The sequence below is a fragment of the Nicotiana tomentosiformis genome, chromosome 7, assembly GCF_000390325.3.
Source record: "Nicotiana tomentosiformis chromosome 7, ASM39032v3, whole genome shotgun sequence".
Lineage (NCBI taxonomy): Eukaryota > Viridiplantae > Streptophyta > Magnoliopsida > Solanales > Solanaceae > Nicotiana > Nicotiana tomentosiformis.
The window spans coordinates 54,320,901-54,343,760 of record NC_090818.1 but is presented as its reverse complement, the minus strand read 5'-3'; the positions used below and the strand labels follow the sequence as shown (position 1 = coordinate 54,343,760).

At 35.2% G+C, this 22,860-nt stretch overlaps 1 protein-coding gene and 1 long non-coding RNA gene across 6 annotated transcripts; one reads left to right on the top strand and one right to left on the bottom strand.

Annotated features, from left to right (window-relative positions):
• Window positions 1-1,257: 1,257 nt before the first annotated feature.
• Window positions 1,258-9,924, bottom strand: LOC104109680 (chloride channel protein CLC-f-like). Of its 3 annotated transcripts, none has more exons than XM_018775422.3 (9): window positions 9,410-9,923; window positions 8,465-8,867; window positions 7,499-7,693; window positions 6,321-6,775; window positions 6,108-6,212; window positions 3,569-3,805; window positions 3,179-3,391; window positions 2,795-3,030; window positions 1,258-1,832 (listed from the first exon to the last, which is right to left on the bottom strand). In XM_018775422.3, exons 1-9 carry the CDS (start codon window positions 9,722-9,724, stop codon window positions 1,751-1,753), a joined length of 2,241 nt encoding a protein of 746 aa, XP_018630938.1. In that variant the 5' UTR covers window positions 9,725-9,923; the 3' UTR covers window positions 1,258-1,750. The 3 variants fall into 3 exon arrangements, with proteins under 3 accessions (XP_018630938.1, XP_009617325.1, XP_018630939.1); XM_009619030.4 differs by having other exon boundaries at window positions 2,795-3,027; window positions 9,410-9,921; XM_018775423.3 differs by lacking the exon at window positions 7,499-7,693 and having other exon boundaries at window positions 9,410-9,924.
• A 394-nt stretch (window positions 9,925-10,318) lies between these two features.
• On the top strand, window positions 10,319-11,691 carry LOC117276937 (uncharacterized). 3 transcript variants are annotated; one of them, XR_011409346.1, is made up of 4 exons: window positions 10,319-10,609; window positions 10,788-10,917; window positions 11,292-11,373; window positions 11,632-11,691. It is a non-coding gene; the product is annotated as an uncharacterized lncRNA (long non-coding RNA). The 3 variants fall into 3 exon arrangements; XR_011409345.1 differs by lacking the exon at window positions 11,292-11,373; XR_011409347.1 differs by lacking the exons at window positions 11,292-11,373; window positions 11,632-11,691 and adding an exon at window positions 11,003-11,265.
• The last annotated feature ends 11,169 nt before the right edge of the window (window positions 11,692-22,860 follow it).

The window sequence follows — 22,860 nt, the reverse complement described above, 5'->3', positions numbered from 1 at the left end:
TTTATAACTTATCTACAACTTTGATACATCATTTTTATCCAGTTAAATACAACTACAATATCATAAAACTTAAATACAATTTTTATATAAGTTTTATATAAATATGTCTTTTGTATGTATTTTGTATATGATTTTTATATATTTTATATGTGGTGTCTTCTTCTTCTCTGAATTTCAACCAAAACTTCCTCTCTTAATACAATTTTGATGCATATCAAAAACTTTATGTAAAAAGAAAGTATTTATAACTTAAATATAAAGTTTCATACAATGATTCAAATATTATACAACTATTTTTCAACTTTCATACAACATTCAAATAAAAAAATATATAACTACAGCAGAACACAACTTAAATACAATTTACATATAATTGTAATACAACTTTAATACATCTTCGAGTTTCAATCTGAAAATTCATCCAAAATCAACTCTAATCTTCACCAAACACCTTAAAAATTGAGATATAAACTCCAAAGAATATTCCCGATCGTTTGCAACAACGCCAATCAAAACAAATAATAATTTAAACAAAATCAAACTCAATTAAAATTTCGAAGCTTTTGATGGCTTTCAATGGCTGGCGGGCGACAAACAACGACTGGTTCGATAGTGATAAGTGACGACATCAAATCTATTATTGAATTTACTAAAGAAAAAAAAAAGAGATTGAGAATAGAGAAGAGAATCATAGAGATCCTAAGAAAAAGAAGTCGGACAGAAAAAAGAAAATAGAGAGAGGAGAGAGATATGTGGATGCGGTAGATCTGTAAAATTTGATTTTCACATTAAAAGGCTACAATCAAGGATACTCATTTAAAACTTATTTGTATATAATTAGTAAATTGTTTATCAACTAGTAATTAAGTTAAAACTTAAACAGTGAAGGTAAATAAGTTTCTAATGTAGTATATATAAGTAAAAATCTCAAAGTTTTTATTTAGATAAAATCCACAAAGCCGATTGGAGGAACACCATTATAAGCTTCACTCTGATGCTTTTTCTTCTTTCTTCCTTTTTATTTTTCGTCTATTATTGCCGATACGTAAATTAATATTCTTCAATCACAATATTAATATACCCAACAACGGAAGGGTACACACATCAGCATATCCCTAGCATACTTTGTTATTATTACAAGTTTTACCTTCTTGTAATCTTGCCCAAAACATGTTACATGAGGTATCTAATTCTCTTACGATGAAAACCAATTGAGGTAAAGGTAATCTAACAGTTCAAAAGAGAGGGATATTAATATAATTTCAACTATTAGCAATATGCTGCCTTTCGATTTGCTAATATAATCGTCCATGACGATATTGCTTTGAATTTATCCTGAACTATTTAAGTATAAGTTTCATTTACAAAATGTCAAATTTACACCGGTAAACTGCCTTTCCGATTTCAGCAAATACAACCAAAACTGTTGAGGAAAATTTATGCTATTAAGCACGGACTCTGTAGGCAGCCTGGTGCAGCGTGTTCGCTCCAGAAACAAGCACGTCACTAGCTTGACAAGGAACCTCAATTTCTGCACGCAGCATAAGTTAAAGAATAGGAATATACAGTAAATTTGATATATCTGCTGATATCCAACTAAGGTGGTAAATTTCTTGTTGCAGCTTGTCTCCCATTCTCGGACTAGAGAAGAGTGCAGCAAAGTTGTATATACCAACTGATGCTCAACTATAAGAACTAAACTTAAAATTTCTTGTTGAAACTTGCAATTGATATTCAGTGCCTTGAGCAGTTAATGGCCATTTGTTACGATCTGCTTGTCATTATCTTCTTCACTCTGCTGGTAGACTGACTTTCGGCGACTCACTTCACTCCTGCGGAATCTATTACGTTCAGAAAACACTGACAATACAGAAACCTAGCACTTCTAGATAATTCAAGTTCCACAGTTTAGTTTTACTCTTCTACCCCCCCCCCCCCCCCCCTGCTTTTTTTTTCCCCAAGAGAAAGGTACAGCCTATTAGGCATCGGCACAAAGGTTTCGCTGGAAGCCAATTTACAATTCAGAAAAACAAAAGTACGTCCTTGTTCATCTTAGAAGGATTTCTAAAAACTCTATTTAAGTTCAGCTTGATCTACATAGTTTTCTTTACACCAAAAATGAAATAACAAAAGATAATTCATCTTAATTTTCTGGGTTGAGCTACTTCTATCTTCAAAACCATCTTTCCTTCCTTTCACTTACTTGGTTAGTAACATAATAATGTTCTTTTGCAGTTGACTATTGGAAGCAAGCTAGACAAGATCAGACTTGGCCAAAGACTAAATATCAAGGTCATACTCACAACCTACCCTCACCAAGACACCAACCAACCTAGACAAAACACCAGCCATTAAGAAGTGTTCAATCGTGCTACAGCAACTGTACAGTCATTCACACCTATTTTTTCAAGCTCTAGTTTAGCACCAAATTTTAAAAGAACCCTATAACTATCACTTAAGTTCACACATCTTCTATGTGTTCCATTCATTCACAAGCCCGCATAACATAAAGATTTTTTCTAAATTTCCAAAAGATAACACCATTGGATTTGATAAGCTTGCAATTTAATTCTCTGGATAAAGCTACTGGCAGGATCTACAGTTAATGCAAGAACAAGTGCCATTAATCCTTTTTTTTTATTTTCTTTTTTCCCCCCTACAAATTCCACAAAAAATAGAACTTCTACTCTGTGACTTGCATACCACATAGAACCAAATTTAAAATCTTGGATTAGAGAGAAATGGAACAACATACAAGTACAATAGGAGAAACTACATTGAAAAGATGCAAAACCTGATTGACTCCTCTATTGAATCATAACGCAAAATAGCAATAATTCTGCGCTTTCTTTCTCTTCTGAATTCTCCACCACGTTTGACCACAGGCAATTGTTTAATTCCTTTGGCCTCCATTAGTTGCTTTGCAGTTGCTAGATCCGTATCAGGATAACAAGTTAGGAGTCCACAATCTTGGCCACGATAGCTTATTCCTCTTATGCATATAGAGGACACAAGACAAGTATTTGCCTGCTAAATCATGTAACTAAATTAAGAAAAAGCAGGAACGTGCAGGGAGTGAACTCCCCGGGGCAAAGTCGGGAAAGAGAAAACAAATGGAGAAAACAAAAGAACTGAACATTAAAAGACATTTGGCATGATGGCAATCTAAAGCGCATACATCTGTGACTGATAAATCACTGTTAGAAGAATCCCCATGGCTCTTAAACAAACTTCTTTTGACGTCACCATATGTTAAAATTCCTTCCAAGTAACCTTCAGCATCAACCACAACAACGCAATTCTGTTGGCCGTCATGCATGCACTCTAAAGCTTCTTTCACAGTTTGGCTTGGAGAGACCTTCAAATAATCATTTGACATGGCCTGAGAAACCTAATAGAAGGAAATACACATTAGAAACTTGACGTACCTAAATCATAGAACAAGTGTTCAAAAGAAAATGAGGCGGTGTTTGGTTCAAAAAATCAATAAGAAAATGAAACCTGAGTATGAGATCCATTAAAACACAAACTTTTCCACATTCTTAGGTGCCGAAAGCAAAGATAGTACCTTTAGATCTTCCAGAATGAGACCTTCATCAAATGATTCACGACTATTATGACTCCCAATCACCAATAGTTCCAAGTCATTTCCCTCACCAGATTTCCTCGGAACATTCCCTTCATTTTTCTCATCAACCGGTGAAAGAATTGAGTAACCTTTTGATGCAAATTTCGCTTCTGATACCTCCGTTTCCTTTGGCTGGTCTGTAACAGAAGGCACCCATATTGCCAGTCCAACAGCACCCTAGTGAAGAACATTTAAAACACTTGCATGATTAAAAGGTGCAAGTGTTACCCCACATATCATTATGGCATTGAAAATTCAAGCTATAATAACAAAGAACATCCATGCGATTGTACAAAGATAACTGAGAGCCACTAACTAGCAAACCATATGCTCAGGCATTATTACTACAATAAGAACATCCATGAGATTGTACAAAGATAACTGAGATCCACTAACTAGCAAACCATATGGTCAGGCATTATTACTACAATCTGAAAAAACTATAGCTCTACATGGAAATAACCCTAAGTTATTTATACAAACACATAAGAAAAAATTTCGATCTTCCAAGTTCAATCATCTTCACCCCAACCCCCAAACAAAAAAAAATTAGCTAGGAAGGCAATGCAGTATTCTATCACAAATCTCTGAATCTGTACGGGAAAAAAACACATGGTTATTGCAACCAGTACTTTTGTTACTTCAAATAAATAAATGAATGTGTCTAACTTAAGCTTCTAGATGAGGTAGTCAAACAATTCCACATGCTACAAGAGCTGGTAGAAGTAATGAGTTCAAGACTTGACGCCACCCATCTACAAAACATTTTCACATGCTTCAACCAAGCAGGGCGGTCAGTTGACTCCATTCCAGACATTTATCAATGCCATTCATCACATATCTCAGCTCCGAGAAGCCGATCCTCTCCTTGGTACTTCACCTAGTGGCTAATGCAAAGTCCAGGTGTGTTTAGTCTACTTCTTCATGCAAGTGATCTAGAATGAATAAATGAATGTGTCCCAACTCTAACAGCTTAAGCTATTACATGAGGTGGCAAACAAATCAGCAAGCTTTTTATTAGGAAGTTATGTCATACTGTCGTTTCTAGAAGTGTTAACAAATTGCACTTTTACCTAATTGCTAAAACATGCAGAGATATGTTCCTGTTCTATAATTGAGTAATGCGAGCATGAGTTTGCCTGTCCAAACTAAGATTTCAACCATACTTATTCACGGTTCTTCCGAGTAGATTACTAGGACGCAAGTAACCAACAAGCCTTGTTATTGCAAACTTAAATTGTGCAGAACTCTGGTCGTTGGCTGGTAAAAGATGTACTCCCTCCGTTTCAATATATGTGTCTTAGTTTGACTAGGTACAGAGTTTAAGAAGTAAGGGAGACATTTAAATCTTGTGGTCTTAAACTAAAGATATGTGTAATGTACCAAAATGCCCTTGAATCTTGTGGTCTTAAATATGCATGTGGAAAGTTGGAGCTGAAGAGTTACTAGATCTAATTTTACATAGATCGTGTCTGATCCTTTATTGTATAAATCCGAGTGTTCTATAAGATTCCATTAACTCCTAGTTGTAAAATATACAAATCATATTTGTATATGTGAAAGTCCTATAACGGTTAAGTCTTACTATAGTACAATATAATGTGTTCAAATCCCAGCAGAGAAAACATTAGGTGATTTCTTCCTCTCTGCCTACGCCTCTGGTGGGAGATAGCAAGTATATGTTGGAAGCAAGCTGACTCGGACACACACAGATATATACACATACAATGTAATATTACATTATTATGTGATGTAATGTAATGTGATATAAGAGAATTAGGCTCCTAACTACAGAATACTCTCCTCCTAATTATAGAATGCTCTCCTACTTTCTAGCCCTCTGACCTCTCATATGTAGAGGGGACAACAGTCCAACATGTCAGGACCATTTATCAACATTAAATTCACCGCCTGACCCCTCCCCAGAGTGATTTCAACCATGATTTAAACAAACTACTTGATCTTATTTCACCCAAAAATTTCTAATTTAGCCTCTTCCAGCAGAATATTCAAATAAGAGCCACAAGATACACAAAATACAAAAATTGGAGGTCAAACACACACTAAGAGCTCAAATTCAATGCAACTAAGTTAAAACTTAGTACAAACAAACAGCCATACTGCCACAAAGTTAAAACACAGATACATAAATAATGATTCCCTAAGATATAACTTGTAAAGAAAAACCAGACATCGATCAAAGTCAAGAAACCTTGATTTCAGGATGAAAGAAACTCAGAAGTAACTCATACGTAATTGAAGGAAGTACTTTCCTCCATAACCTAGTATGACAGCCATCCATCAGAAAGAAGACAGGTTAGTAGAAACTAGAAAGTACGAAAGATTATGTGACAGACTTGAGTTACTCAGAAGATAGGAGATTATGGACATAGCTAGGTGTTTAAGCAAGTGAGGCAGCTTTTAGTAACACACATGAAAAACAAGTAGAGCTAGTGAATCTTTGTTCAGCAAGACTAACCATGAGAGGAAGCAAAATTCTATAATCTTTTGTCAACTCAAACAATAAGAGCACTGAAGTCAAAGGCACTGAGCAAACGGAAGCTAGTGTAGCAGCCATTCCCACCTACATTGTTTAAATTTATCCATTAGAAAAGTTTACTTCCTAAGCTGCAATGAAGTGTAATAAAATAATTGTTTGGAGAAAGTATATGGAAAAAGTATATCATCTGACCAGTGCATATGCCTGTGGCTGGGCAATAGCAGCATTCCCTGGAATAGCTGAATTTATTAGTTCCCCAGCTAGCCCTCCAAATACAGCACCTACAGCAGCACCTATCATTAAGCTTGGTGCATACAATCCACCAACAAGGCCAGACCCTTTGCACAAAGCAGTGGCCACGACTTTAGCAGCAACTAATTGGGCTAGCAATCCGATTCCAGGTGCAGATGCAGTCTTCCCAGTATGAAGGATTTCATCAACATTAGTGAAACCCCAATAGAGAATTCCAGGATATCTAAGAGCTATTACACCAGCTCCTAAACCCCCCAAGGCAGGGCAGACAACATCAGGAAGTCCAAATTTTTCCTTGAGGAACTGAAACCCCTTGGTGAACCAGGACACCAATCGAGTGAAAGCCACACTTACTACTCCACACAGCATCCCCAGTATCAGATACAATGGAAGCTCTATAAAAGAAGATTCTTAAGCATTCAGAAAGAAATCCATATTGAATAGAATGACAATCAAGACAGAGCTTATACATGTAAAGCATGAAGTAACATGATAACCAGTTATCTACAAAAGCCATCACTTTATCCATTTTCTTTCGAAAATCTATCATACAGGAAATGACTACAGCCCACATTTACACAATGGAAAGTCCGAGATACTGAAAGAGGTTAATCGTTAAGCATAATCATAGTACGTGCTAAAGACTAGAATAGCACACTGACTCCAAGTTACGAGCTAATCGATGTGTGCCCATGCCTGAAAATATAAGAACACGTCACTGTTTTCCTTGTTACCATCAAAAGCGCAGTATATTCACATGTTACAATAGGCATATAGAAGCAGAAAAGAGCGTTTGATGTTATCCATTTCTTATTTAGCATGTGAAAGACAGTATGTAAGTATGAACAGATAATACCAACAGTAAACATTTTCATGAGAAAGGGTAAAAATAGAGCAGAAATGCAACTCCCAGTTCCCTGATTACAAAATTTTCCATCCAACAATGCAACATGAACAGAAACTGCGCGCAGCAAAATTGTGAAAGAGCAAATATCCATGGCAATTGGTACTAGTGCAGATACAGCATAAATAAAGAGAACAGCAGCCACGGAAATACCGAAGCACTGATGTAGCAATGTTCCAGCCATGATAAAATAAACCAGAATTAGATCAAATACCAGCAGCAGATTTCATATCATACGTGGGCACTGTGAAAGCCTGTTTCTCGCCAAGTACTGCATTTGATACAGTTGATGATATAACAGAAGCCAATATGATCATTGCAGTTGTAAATGGGGGTGAATTTTCTGCACGGAGTGGTCTTAAAACTGTTTCAATCGCAAAGAAAGAACCTGCTACCGCTGCATTGAAACCTGTAGTACAAGAAACTTAAACCTGAAGATCCATCCACCAGCTGAGGCAAGCTCCGGAAAGGCACAAAGCTCCACTATTCACACAGACAATTATACTGTCCCAGACATACACATATCAAGAAGTACACAAAGGAGGAATATGTATGTGGCATATCGACAAACATAATAGGCAAGTATATCTCCTTACAATTATAAACAGCCTGTGGGAACCACAGAAGTCATATTAGCTTGCAGGAATAGTTTCTACTCCTTTGATAATAAGACCCATATTGAACATTGCAAGCCCAAAAGACTTGACGGCTTTTCTATTTGTAACAAATAAAGGGACAGCTGGGCGCCAAGGCGACAGCCTATTTTGGTGACACTGTTTCATTTTTGGAAAGAGAAAATAGAGAAAAAAAGGTCTCTTGGGAATGAAGTAAAAGATGGGAAAGCATGAAAGTCTCTTTAGTGCTCTTAGTGTCACTTGAATATGCATGAGATTCATAATCCATATAAGCATTAACACACCAAAAACCTTCATAACGAGAGAATTTTGCAAAAAACATCCGTTCATAATGGTTTTTAGATCGAGCAACCAATGTCTCCAATCTTAGTCAATGTCCCCAGATTACATCTAACCTCTCAGTGATCATCATACCAGAATTTACAAGCAAACCGTGCATCTTCCTAACATATAATTTTGCAAAAGGCCGTATACTCTTCATTACTTTGGAAGTGATAAAAGAAAAAACCCCTGGTCCAGATACTTCTTAATGAGAAACAGTATACCTGAAGCAATTCCAGCAGCTGCACCAGCTGCAATGAGAGCTATTCTCCTTTCCCGGTTGTTTTCCATCATCATGGAGCATCCATAGGCACATGACTTCCCAATATCTACACTAGGGCCTTCAGGACCCAAAGAACAACCAGTACCCAGAGTGATAGCAGCCTGAGTGGCCTTCACTGTAGGGAAGATTCCAGCAATCAAATCAAATCCTTGTCCCTGAGAAGAGCTGGACTGTGTTATTTGGTCCAATATTTCAAGCAGACCATGCAGCATGCCAACAATGACTCCACCCAAAACTGGTATTAAAAGTATCCGGTGCCAAGTATCAGCTAGCCTTTGCAAACGAAGCCAAGCAGCACCGTCATTAGGAGTACCAGCCCACGCCCACTCGTGTATTACGTGTACCTAAACAAATATCCTCGTTGTCATCCAATACAAGAAATAATACTGTTCAAAGAAACTCTCTAAATGCAACACCTTTAATCAACAAAGAAAATGGTCGGATAAGCTTGCAAGTCACAAAATCAGTCCCGCTACACGCATATTCCCTCATTAAGACAAACACACACACACACAGAGGAACTGCAGCCACTCATTAATTAAGATCTGTACTGTGGAAACCCTACAACCCCAGGAAAGGTACACAAACAAATAAATAAGAGGAATATCTTTAACTATAACAGGCAGATATCCGAATGCAACAGCATTTTGCTGTTTCCAATGTCCATAATTTTTAATTTTCAGATTTTGATACTAAATAAGAACCCCTAATGTGCTTTAGAAGATAAACTATATAGTATTGGACTGAAACAAGCCATATTAGAGTACAATTGTCCCCGTTGGAGGTTAAATTTCTCATATTTGTCCAGTTATTGGAGGCAAAAATAAGTTCATTATAAGCAAAACGAAAAAAGCTATAAAATTTTGAAAGAAAAGCTGAAACTAACCCCGCGGTTAAAGGCAGCAACACAAAGGCCAGTAGCAAGGCCAAGGAGACATCCAACAAGCAACATCGCCCATTCCGGTGGAGCACTATCGCCGAGAACTTCATCCGAAACACCGCGATTAGAAGAAGGAGAAGACGACGAGTTTTGGTCCCTCTCTGATCGCCGACCCGAAAACCCTCGATCCAACCGCTTTAATAGATCCTTAATGCTTCTGGTATTCGTTCTCCTCGGCGACTGGCTTTCTAAATCGCCTTCTGACGCCGATGAAGTAGAACGTAATAAAACATTGTGATCGCTGTACTCGCCTCCCGTCATTTTCACGATTTTTTCATCCGAGAATTACCTGCGATTCCACGGCAAGCATTCCGAAGAATTGGGTGTATAGAGAACTACTACTATATTTTTTGGGCTCTGTAGGTAACTTGTCCCCGTCGTTATCAGAGTCGGGTTTTAGACTACTAACGACGGGAAGTAGTAAACTGCGGCTTAATCCCACAAATATTCCAATCCATAGAACAACAAAGTTTAGTACTCCTACTAATATTTTTTTCTTTTTTTTTTTGCGTAGCTCTGCTACCAAAAAATTGCACACGTGGCCCTTTTTTAGGCAACTCTTCAATTTTTGTCGATATTTTTAAAGAAATCTATATATATATATATATATATATAAAGGAGGGAAAAATGGCTTGGCACCTCTCTTTGGCCAAGATACACATTTCTCTTTTTTTCTCCTTTTTTTAGATTTTTCCTCATTCTTCTCTTCCCTTCAATTATTACTTATTACGTATATATATTAAAGAGACCAAAAAATTAATTTAAAACAATAACCGTTTGCCATTCAAAAGTCACGACCGTTTCCAAAGAATCATCAATATATTAAAAGCCCAAGAGTCTCCCTAGGTAAAAAGGCACAAAACTACGATTGCATTGTACAACAACTCTTCGATGAAATATATTTTACAAAAACTCCTCTACCAAAAGTGAGGCAATATTCACGAAGCTATTGAGCAATTGTTTTGCCGAAGAGCATGGAAATCCTGATCGTGAGTCTTAATTAATGCTGCTTGCAAGTCTGCTAAGGATATTGCAGATGTAGAACCGTTCCTTATACATCCTATACGAACGGCCTATCTTGCAATTTCTCAATATTTTACAATGAAATTATGAATTATCCCAGTTGTGCTTGTAATCGCCAAAAAGGTCAGAGAAAATTTCATTATTCTTTTTTTTGTCTGAACCTTTACAAGCAATTTAAAAATTTTCTTCTTTATAGATCTCTAATTATGGTTGTATAAATTATGTAAACGTCCATTAACAAGGTAGATAGCACGTGGACAATAGAACTTATTCGCAATAATCTCATTTGATTCTTAACCAGGACATGCAGTACGAGGGAACAGAAGAGATAAAGTAGCAAGAAAACGAGATAATAAGTAGCGGCAAAATTGGTTTAATAAGCAGTTTGTAAAACTTGTGAAAATCATTTACTTCATCATTTGATCGCCATGGTAATCTTTTTTCGTTGCTTTTATAATTAATTTCTTTACCAATTCTAAATTCCCTAATAATTTTAAGCTTTCATTCATTATAAAGATCCACTGCTGTGCAAAATTACTCCGGCCACCAAATCAATTCTGCTGGTGCTAAACAAAAGATCATGGGTGATAACCTATTGATTGCTGTATAAAATTCTTCGGATGGCATTATCAAGTCTTTCGGAGGCATAACCAGTGAGAATGAGTTCTTCGATTAACAATACCCATAAAACCTTAGGAGCATTGCATCATCTTTCTTCTTTTTGGATTGGCAGGGTCTGAGTTATTTGAGCAGTTTTTTGGTATTATTAGTTGTTCATAATAAGTCTTCATATTTATTGGTTCAGGATCTTAACAAGGGAAGACTAGACTGCTTTTATGACCTCAATGCAGTACTACATATTCTGAATTTAGGATATTTTCTTTCATGTAAGAAAGTGTTAGTATGTTCTATCATTTATATACGTGATTTTTTCAAGAATACAATAAGTTTTATAGTCCGAAAAAATGATACTACTGAAATTATGAAATACTTCTCTCAGTCATTATTTCAAGTTCAATTTGTGGTTATGAATTGCAGATAGTTTATGTTATTTTATCTATATTATCAAAGAAATACACATATTTTTATCTGTTGCTTTAATGAAGATCCTTTACTTATAATTTGTAACTATTTGCTCCCTGCAGTGACTCCTGATTTGGTTGTTTGAGATAGCAATTTAGAATGTCAGTCGGCGAAAAAGCAAATGTGAATACATGTCTGATGTCCACTCTTTTTCAACTTTTTCTAAAAGATGAAATTGCTATTATTGTAAAATGAATTCCCTGTAAATTCAGAAATTCTTTGATTCTATGGGCATAAATAAGATTAGCTTCACAAGCAACTGAGCAAGCCCGTGTACCTTAGCTGTTCTTTTCTTTCATGGTATCACAGAGGTATTGTTGTGATGAATTCAACCGTTGATAATATACAACAACAACAACAACAATCAAGTATAATCCCACACGTGGGGTATGAGAAAAGTGGTGGGTATGCAGACCTTACCCCTATCATAGAGAGCAGAGAGACTGTTTCTGATAGACCATTGGCTTAATAGTTGATGATATAAATACTATTCACGAGCCAAATAAGAAATAAAAAGCTTATATATCATATTGAATACGCTTTACAACTTCCAATAATCTGTTGTGAATCAATCAATTGCGACCCTTTCAGATTACTAGAAATAAAGTTTTCAAGAAATTAATTATTATACATGGTAATGGGAGACACTAGAATTTTGTATTCATAATTTCTTTGCATGTGTATGTATTTAATCTAATTAAAAAACAGAAAGTGAATAGTTTCATAACGAAACATTGTTGGAGATGCTATGCCGAAGTATAGTCAAGTAAAGACAATAACTTATGTTCTATATATATATATATATATATATATATATATATATATATATATATATATATATAATTTTATTTTATTTTTTGTGGAATGATCCTCATGGAATATATGCTATTTTAAGCTCTTTTTATTGATTCCCTTTAATATTAAAATTAAAGGAGGAGAGATGAAAGGGAAAAAGAAAAACAAAACAAAAAAAGAACAAGAAAGTCAAAAACAGAAAAAATTGTAAAAACAAAAACCAACACAAATTTTGACATCGAGATGACAAATTTTATTGTACAATTTCTACAACTCTTTTCTTTGTTTTTATGTGTCTTCAAGGAAACGTGCTCACTGCCAGTCCTTCTATGTAGATGGAGTAGCCGTCAGTTCCTCCCTCTTGGTTACTGAAATTTCTATATTTTTTTCACTAAAATAAAGATCATGATCTTAAAAATTATAATATGATAGGTACTAAAGAGGATGGTAAATATTTAGTAATTGCAAAAATAATGAGTAACGTATATTTAGGAGTTATAACAGAAACAATATTAAGTGTAATAATTATAACATATTTAATAGTAAAAAGTTCACTGAAAGGGGAAAAAATTTTGGACGAAAAAATAACAAAGAATGAGAAATATAACCGCGCGAAGCGCGGATATACTCACTAGTATATATATAATCTCAAGTTTGCATTCGTTTTATTTAAATGTTTCAATAAATCTATTCTTTTAATATGTTCCTCATCTTAAATGAAGGAGGAATATAAAGTTAGAAATAATTTATGGGTGAATCATTTATACTCCAACTTTGCTTTAATTTTTTAGAATATTGGTTAGTACTTTTTTAAAATTCTTTTTGGTTATATACACCTTTATCGCGATCTTTTGGCTAGAATCAAGTGATTTCATTTCTTATGTTAATCTAACAGCATTATTATATTCTAGTTGAATTGTATTTTTTGCTTTAGTTTTTTTTAACTCTAGAATGTTCAGACATGTCTTAAGTTGTGTCTAATGGGTCAGAGGAATTTCCTAATAATGCAAAGCGTGAACAATATTCATGATTTTCAGGACGGCCGTGGACTTGTGATATCATAATAGAATTGCTCGGGATGATTTTCCGTATCTGTACCATGAGATACGGATTCTTTACAAGCTACTGCCCCAGCTTTTATAGTCAATTGTTGGTGGCATACGCACACATATACACACACATACTACATGGTTTCTCTTCTTCCGTATCTACAAAAATCAACAAATTTCTTGTCAAAATCTTAAGGACCCCTAGTAGAATATTTTTTTTGATCATCTTCTTTTCCATTCAGGGGGTGCTTGGTCATGATGATTTGATGTATATGCTTTTGGGAGAAATACCAATAAGTATGCTAAAGTTCTCTTCTCATGCTTTTGATCTAAATTGTGGTTGTCTTTGGAGGAAACAGAGTTGTTTGTACTATTTCTTGGTAAAATCATTGATGCTTTCACTATTCATTTGATTCTCATTATGGTACAGTTTTAGAAACCTTTGGTCATTGCTAGTATTTCATTTGTTGATTACATTGGCTCGATGTAAATATGTGGTGGACTAGAATTGCTGAACAACCATTGAGTTTACAGGAGAAAAAAAAGATTGTGAGAAGAGGGGAAAGTTGCTTGATTTAGAACCGCCTAGTAATGAAGAAATCCATCATGTTAGTTTGAGTGCCCTCCTAAATAACTAAAGAACTTGGTTCAACAGAAAAGTAAAGAACAACAATTCAACGTGAAAAATTACCCGACTCAAAAATGCAAAAACCACGACCTACCATGTAGGATTTAACTTCAACTTCACAAGAACAAATGAGCCAAATATGCAGATTACAACTCTTGTAACCTAATGCACATCCACACTTCAACTATTTCTACTTATTGTATGAAAATCACAAGTTACTCTAACTTGCGAACTCAGACAATAATTCAACTAACATTGTTTGAATGAAAACATAAATACAACTCAATTCCCTAATACACATGAACTAGACTGACTCAAGTAGAAAATAAACTGACTCTACGATATGCAGATATCTTTAGGCAGCATCCTTTATCGCATTAGAATACCTTTCACAAATATCACACTGTAGTAACTTTTACAGAAAAAGTTACTGCCATGTAAGGACCTTCAGCAGATACTGTGAGAACCTGGTTCTTAGAATATATTCATTGTACATACTTTTTAATCATCAAAACACATAACTCAACAAATTTTTCTTTTTTTATGATGACAAACACTATGCCTATGAACCAGAAGAGAACTGAGAATTGTCAAGTATCAATATCAAAGAAAGCATCAATCAATCATCAAATATTAAAAACGGGTGAACTGACATGTGAACCTCCCCCCCCCCCATCTTCCTTCTTTTGGCATCATCGAAAAGCTGGATAGCTATGAAATAAACTAAGCAATCACACATAATACAAGATTCATGGCCATTGGGGCTACACGGCAAGCACAAGAGAAATCATGATAAAATGATCTATGCTGATGATATTAGCCATGTGAGAAGCAGGAGAATAACATAAGAATATGCATTAGATAGTGCCAATTTAAGCCAAAGGCCTTGATAAAAAAGGCATTAAAATAAAAAAAAAGTTTAGATATTACTGCATACTAATCAAAACTAAACACAAAAAGAAAAGATAGAACACCATTGGGAACACTAGACTGAAACAATTGAAAGAGGGATAAAGACCAAGTTCAGGGTGAGAGATAGACGGGGTCAAGGCCTTCACAAGAGTTGTAATTTGCTGAGCATGAGCTTCTTTGTCCTTCCTCAACTCCTCCATGAGCTGGTTGGATTCCTTCCTTAGTTCATCACTATCTTCCCTGAGCTTAGCATTCTCTTCCAAGGCCAACTCCAACCTCTTAGAAAGCTTCCAAATCAAGAGTTATTCTTCCAAATCAATCCCGAACTACTCAAAAACCGAAATCAACCATACACTCAAGTCATAATATATTATATGAAGCTACTCAAAGTCTCAAATCACATAATAGAATGCTAAATCTCAAAACGACCGGTCGGGTCGTTACAAATATTAGTACTTACAGTAAATAAAATTAAAAAAAGGATAGTATAGAATTTTATCACCTGCCATAAACATATTTAGCAACATAATTATTCTAACAAGAACTTAAAGGCATGATTTTAAAGAAATAATACACATGGAACAGAATACATCATCGACTACAACTAGTTACTAGCAAGAGTTTCGCAATGAAGAGATTCTTACAACTTGATTTCTATAATATCCAACTATGTGCTATGGGTTCACCAAAATTAAGAGGCTAACATATCCACTGACTCGCGCACTTAGCAGAAAGAGGAAGAAGGAAAAGAAATGTATTTTTCAGATAAACTTGATCAGTTTATATGCAACACATTATCTCTAGGCACATAGGACACAACATGGGATAAAAACAGACATTCAATACATAGAGTCTTTAAACATAAGGAGATGAGAGCACTAACTTGTTATAAATTTGTATTCGAAAATATATTCAAAAGCAGTAGTAATGAAAAAAATCAGAAATGTAGAAGAACAGAAAATGAATCTGAGCCCACTGAATTCACAGTATTTTCTTAAGGAACTTAATCCCCTCCCCTCCTAGTACCCGAGATTTAGGATTATTTCCTCTCAGGATAGAACGGATAACCTCACAGGTGTAGCGGTACTTCAAATCCCAGTGATCAACGAACTCAAAGAGCAGTAGTAAATCACACTTACTGTTTTCTTTTTTGTTAAAACAATGCAGAAAGAATAAGGAGAAATCAGAATTTTCGTAAGAAAAATCTGAGGGAGAGCTCATGTATTTATAGCCAAAATACGTTGGGTTATACTGAAGAGTTACAACTCTTAAGGCAAGGTTGCAACTTAAAATGGTTATTTTATAAAATGGCCATTTATGCAAATTGCCAAATTCAAATTATAACAAGAATTAAAACAGAGAAAAATTGAATTACCGTTACAGTAACAGTCTAATTTGGATTAATTAAAATTGCGTTAATATTAATAAATAAATTTGGTCCAAAAAATTAATCAATCAATTGATCAAATCCAAATCCAAATCCGAATCTGAATCCGAATCCGAACCTCAGTAATCAACGAACTCAAAGAGCAGTAGTAAATCACACTTACTATTTTCTTTTTTGTTAAAACAATATAGAAAGAATAAGGAAAAATCAGAATTTTCGTAAGAAAAATCTGAGGGAGAGCTCATGTATTTATAGCCAAAACATGTTGGGCTATACTGAAGAGTTACAACTCTGCAACTTAAAATGGTTGTTTTATAAAACGACCATTTATGCAAATCGCCAAATTCAAATTATAACGAAAAAATTAAAAGGGAGGAAAATTGAATTACCGTTACAGTAACAGTCTAATTTGGATTAATTAATATTGCATTAATATTAACAAATAAATTTGGTCCAAAAAATTAATCAATCAATCGTTTGACCGAATCTGAAGCCGAAGCCGAAGCCGAGTCGAGCGAGCGACGAGGACGACGACGGCGCGAGGCTTGCCTTCTTCTCAACTCTTTAAGAGCTAGAAGAAGAGCAATTGTATATATACCCATCAAAAGTTTTTTCCTCCTCCAATATGGGACAATGTCCCTTTGTCAAGGAGTAAAAATCAAATTTTTATTTTTTCCTCCATTTTCCATTTATCCTCTTTTAAGCTATAAGAGGCTTAAACCCAACAATCCCCCACATGAATGGGGAATGACTATATCACGGAAATATGCATGAAAAACTGTGTGATTTACAAGCAAGGATTAATCGCATCTGGATAAGTAGGTTTCCCTTTGAACTTTCCGTAGTGAACTTATGTCGGATATACTCGATCAATCGGTAGATTTGATATCTTTGAACCGTCGAACTTTGGTGTATACCTAGACATCTATAAGTCATACAATTAACCCTTAACCGTCTTTGATTCTCATTGTTGTGTTCGTTTCAGCCATGAACACCGCATGGTTTCATAAGTGAGTAGAAAACTGGCCTTACAAAGTTCTCCTTGAAGCGGCTAACACTTCACACTTACATAGGTGATTCCTAAACGTGTCATCCCGTAGGTACACTATTTGATATACCGCGTATCAATTTAAAAACCATTAAAAAGCCTTTATGCTTTATCCTTGGTACTGAATATTGTCTCATCACGAGAATGGACCAAAATTTTTAGTTGACAATGTTGAACCGTCATTAATGACTTTGTTTGATCTCCTTGAACCTAGATCTTGGGATCTCCAGTATTCTAGGTAGAGTTACCACTATAATGACTTGTCCTCGGCCATAGTCCCATTCCCCTCGATGATTTCTCAACTACCTATCTAGTTAGGCCTTTCGTAAGTGGATCTGACACATTGTCACTTGACTTTACGTAGTCAATTGTGATGATCCCCCTAGAGAGTAGCTGCCTAACGGTTTTATGTCTTCGTTGTATATGACGAGATTTATCGTTATACATGACGCTCCCAGCCCTTCCAATTGCCGCTTGACTATCGCAATGTATGTATATTGGTGCCAACGGTTTGGGCCAAAATAGAATATCTTCCAAGAAATTCCGAAGCCATTCAGCTTCATCATCGGCTTTATCTAAGGCTATAAACTCAGCCTCCATAGTAGAGCGGGCAATACAAGTTTGTTTGGACGACTTCTAAGATATCGCTCCTCCACCAATAGTGAATACATATCTACTTGTGGACTTAGAATCAGTTAAACCGGTGATTCAATTTACAGCACAGTATCCCTCAATCACCGCAGGATAATTAATATAGTACAAAGCAAAGTCTTGGGTATGTTTTAAATATCCCAAAACTCGTTTCATCCCCCATCCAATGAGATTGACCTGGATTACTCGTGTATCGACTCAATTTACTTATAGCACAAGCTATATTTGGTTGAGTACAATTCATGATATACAGTAAACATCCCAGCACACGAGCATAATCCAATTGTGATATGCTTTGACCTTTGTTCTTTGCAAGTGCAAGATTCATATCAATCGGAGTCTTTATAACTTTAAAATCTAAGTACTTGAATTTTTCAAGTACTGTTTTTATGTAATAAGATTGTGATAAAGCCAGACCTTGAGAAGTCTTATAGATCTTAATACCCAAAATTAAATCGGCAACTCCCAAGTCTTTCATATCAAACTTGCTAATTAGCATACGATTGGTCGCATTTATGTTAGCAATGTCATTATTCATTATTACCATATCATCCACATATAAGCAAATAATGACTATGTGATTTGCAACATTTTTAATGTACATACATTTATCACATTTATTTATCTTAAAGTCATTTGACAACATTGTTTGGTCAAATTTCACATGCCATTGTTTGGGTGTTTGTTTTAGTCCATAAAGTGACTTAATAAGTCTACATACCTTCTTTTCTTTACCTGGAACTACAAACCCTTCAGGTTGTTCTATGTAAATTTTTTCCTCCAAATATCCATTTAAGAAGGTCGTTTTAACGTCCATTTGATGAATTTCAAGACCATATACCGCAGCTAATGCTACTAACGTTCGTATGGACGTAATTTTTGTAACTGGAGAGTATGTATTAAAATAGTCAAGACCTTCTCGTTGTCTATACCCTTTGACCATAAGTCATGCCTTATATTTGTCAATAGTACCATCATCTTTTATTTTCCTCTTAAAAATCCATTTAGAACCCAATGGTTTATTGCTTGGAGGAAGATCAACCAATTCCCATGTATGGTTGTTCAGTATGGATTCTATTTCACTATTGACGGCCTCTTTCCAAAATAATGATTTCGAAGAAGACATAGCTTCTTTAAATGTTCGAGGCTCATTTTTCAATAAGAAAGTTACAAAATTGGTCCAACTGAAGTAGACGTTCTTTGACATTTACTATGTCTTGGATCCTCCTGATTATACGTACTTTCTTTTGTCTCCTCCTGAGGTCGTTTAGATCCTTCACCAATCGATTCACATTCCTTTTTATACTGATATATATTTTTGAAGAACTCGGTATTATCTGATTCTATAACCGTTTTATTATGAATGTCGAAATTTTCTGATTTATGCACCAGAAAATGATATGATTTACTATTGGTCGCATATCCTATGAAAACACAATCAACGATTTTCGGTCCTATCTTTACCATTTTGGGTTTAGAAACTTACACTTTTGCCAAACACCCCCACACTTTAAAATAATTCAAGTTGGGCTTCCTTCCTTTTCATTTTTCATATGGAATTGATTGCGTTTTGCTATGGGGTACTTGATTTAATATCCAATTAGTCGTAAGAATAGCTTCTCCCCACAAGTTCTGTGGCAAACCAGAACTTATCAACAAAGAGTTCATCATTTCCTTTAATGATCGATTCTTTCTTTCCGCAATCCCACTGGATTGGGGCGTGTAAGGGGCCATTATTTGATGAATAATTCCATATTATAAACATATCTCTACAAAATGAGATTCGTATTCACCACCCCTATCACTTCTTATCATTTTGATTTTCTTGTTAAGTTGCGTTTCAACTTTATTTTTGTATTGCTTGAATGCATCTATTACTTCATTTTTACTATTAAGTAAGTAAACATAGCAATATCGAGTACTGTCATAAATAAAAGTTATGAAATACTTCTTTCCACCGCGAGATGGTATTGACTTCATATCGCAAATATCTGTATGAATTAAGTCTAAAGGATTTGAATTCCTTTCAACTGACTTATAAGGATGTTTAACATACTTGGATTCCACACATATTTGATATTTTGATTTGTCACATTCAAACTTAGGCAATACTTCCAAATTAATCATTTTTCGCAAGGTTTTATAATTGACATGTCCCAAACGTATATGCCATAAATCATTTGACTCAAGTAAGAAGAAGTTGAAATTTTATTATTGTCAACAACTATTAAATTCAGCTTAAAAAGGCTCTCAGTAAGGTAACCTTTTCCTAAGTACATCATGTTCTTATTACAACTTTGTCTGAAATAAAAATACACTTAAACCCGTTCTTGACGAGAAGTGAAATATAAACTAAGTTCTTCCGTATTTCAGGAACATGACAAACTTTGTTCAGAGTTACCACCTTGCCAGAGGTTATCTTTAGGAATATCTTTTCATAACCTTCAATTTTGGCTGTTGCAGAATTTCCCATAAAAATGGTCTCGTCGGGTCCAGCGGGAGCATATGAAGCAAATGCTTCTCTAACAGCATAAACATGGCAGGTGGCACCAGAATCAATCCACCACTCCTTAGGATTTCCCACTAAGTTGCATTCAGACAACATAGCGCACAAGTCATCAATATCAGCATTTGTTTGAACCATATTTGCTTGACCTTTTTTATTCTCTTTCTTTGGAGCACGATATTCTGCAGCTTTGTGTCCAACCTTTCCACAGTTATGGCAATTTCCCTTGAATTTCTTCTTGCCCGTATAGTTGTTTGGTCCAGAAGACTTCTTCCGCTTCTTCGGATTAGTTGGAGCAGTTTCAACAATATTTGCTCCCATAATTGTTGAGTTGCCACGTGTCTTCTTTTCTGCAGCTTTATTGTCCTCTTCGATCCTCAATCAAACGATGAGATCTTCGAGTTTCATCTCCTTGCGCTTGTCTTTCAAGTAATTCTTAAAGTCCCTCCATAAAGGAGGCAACTTCTCAATCATTCCTGCAACTTGAAACGCCTCATTGATGACCAAACCTTCAACAAAAAATTCATAATTAGTAACAGAATTAATACTTTCAACATAAGCATTAATTCGGATTATACCTTCAGCAAGGAGATCATAAATGATAACTTGCAGCTCTTGAATTTGGGTAATAACAGGCTTGCTGTCTACCATCTTATAGTCCAAAAACTTGGTTGCAACGAACTTCTTCAAACCGGCATCCTCGGTTTTATACTTCTTTTCCAACGCCTACCATAGTTCTTTTGAAGTTTTCACATTACTATAGACGTTGTAAAGATCATTCTCCAATCCGCTAAGAATGTAATTCTTGCATAAGAAATCTGAGTGCTTCCATGCCTCAGTCACCATAAAACGTTCATTCTCGGGAGTTGATTCCGGCAGAATTGGAACGTCCTCTTTGATGAACTTCTGTAGACTCAAAGTACTCAAATAGAAGAGCATCTTTTGTTGCCACCGTTTGAAGTCAATCCCGAAAATTTTTCCAAGCTTTTCCGCCGGAGCCGGTGGTGGCACAGAACGACTGGAAGACGCAACATTGCTTGTAGATCCAACCATAGGAGTTCCTGTTTCTGTCATTTCTGTTAATCACAAATCAGAAATAAAATTAATTAACGGTGAAGTATTTAAAATCTTCAAACCGAATAACTTTAACAGAAACAGATTACATACAACAGTGAAGATTTTATTTCTTCAAACCGAATACAAAAGGAGTAGAAAAACTGAAGATTTTAGTCTCCAAACTGAGAGTAGAAATCGCTAGGATTTAGTCTCCCACAAACAGAATATAAGATGAATACAAAAAAATAAATTAAGTTCCTTAAGCTTGTTAAAAATCTGTATTCGAAAATATATTCAAAAGCAGTAGCAATGGAAAAAAATCAGAAATGTAGAAGAATAGAAAATGAATCCGAGCCCACTAAATTCACAGTGTTTCCTTAAGGAATTTAATCATCTCCTAGTACCCGAGATTTAGGATTATTTCCTTCCGGGATAGAACGGATAACCTTACCGGTGTAGCGGTACTTCAAACCCCAGTGATCAACGAACTCAAAGAGCAGTAGTAAATCAAACTTACTGTTTTCTTTTTTGTTAAAACAATGCAGAAAGAATAAGGAGAAATCAAAATTTTCGTAAAAAATCTAAGGGAGAGTTCATGTATTTATAGCCAAAACACGTTGGGTTATACTGATGAGTTACAACTCTTCAGGTAAGGTTGCAACTTAAAATGACTGTTTTATAAAATGGCCATTTATGCAAACAACCAAATTCAAATTATAATGGAAAAATTAAAACGGAGGAAAATTAAATTACCGTTACAGTAATGGTCTAATTTGGATTAATTAATATTGCGTTAATATTAACAAATAAATTTGGTCCAAAAAATTAATCAATCAATCGATCATTTGACCAAATCGAAATCCAAATCTGATGCAAACCGCCAAATTTAAATTATAACGGAAAAATTAAAACGGAGAAAAATTGAATTACCGTTACAGTAACGGTCTTTAATATTACGTTAATATTAACAAATAAATTTGGTCCAAAAAATTAATCAATCAATCCGAAGCCGAAGCCGAGCGGAGCGACGACGACGGCGCGAGGCTTGCCTTCTTCTCAACTCTTTAAGAGGTAGAAGAAGAGCAATTGTATATATACCCATCAAAAGTTTTTTCCTCCTCCAATATGGAACAATGTCTCTTTGTTAAGGAGAAAAAATCAAATTTTTATTTTTTTCTCCATTTCTCATTCACCTTCTTTTAAGCTCTAAGGGGTCGTTTGGTAGGGTGCATAAGAATAATGCTGAATAGGGTGTATTA

Bases quoted from the DNA above. Each gene is read 5' to 3' on its own strand.
- LOC104109680 (XM_018775422.3), bottom strand. From the start codon at position 9,724: ATGACGGGAGGCGAGTACAGCGATCACAATGTTTTATTACGTTCTACT. The intron at 6,213-6,320 runs GTCAGATGATAT...TAAACAATGTAG, and splicing joins AGCCACAGGCATATGCACTG to GTGGGAATGGCTGCTACACT. The intron at 3,031-3,178 runs GTATGCGCTTTA...TACATGATTTAG, and splicing joins GTGATTTATCAGTCACAGAT to CAGGCAAATACTTGTCTTGT.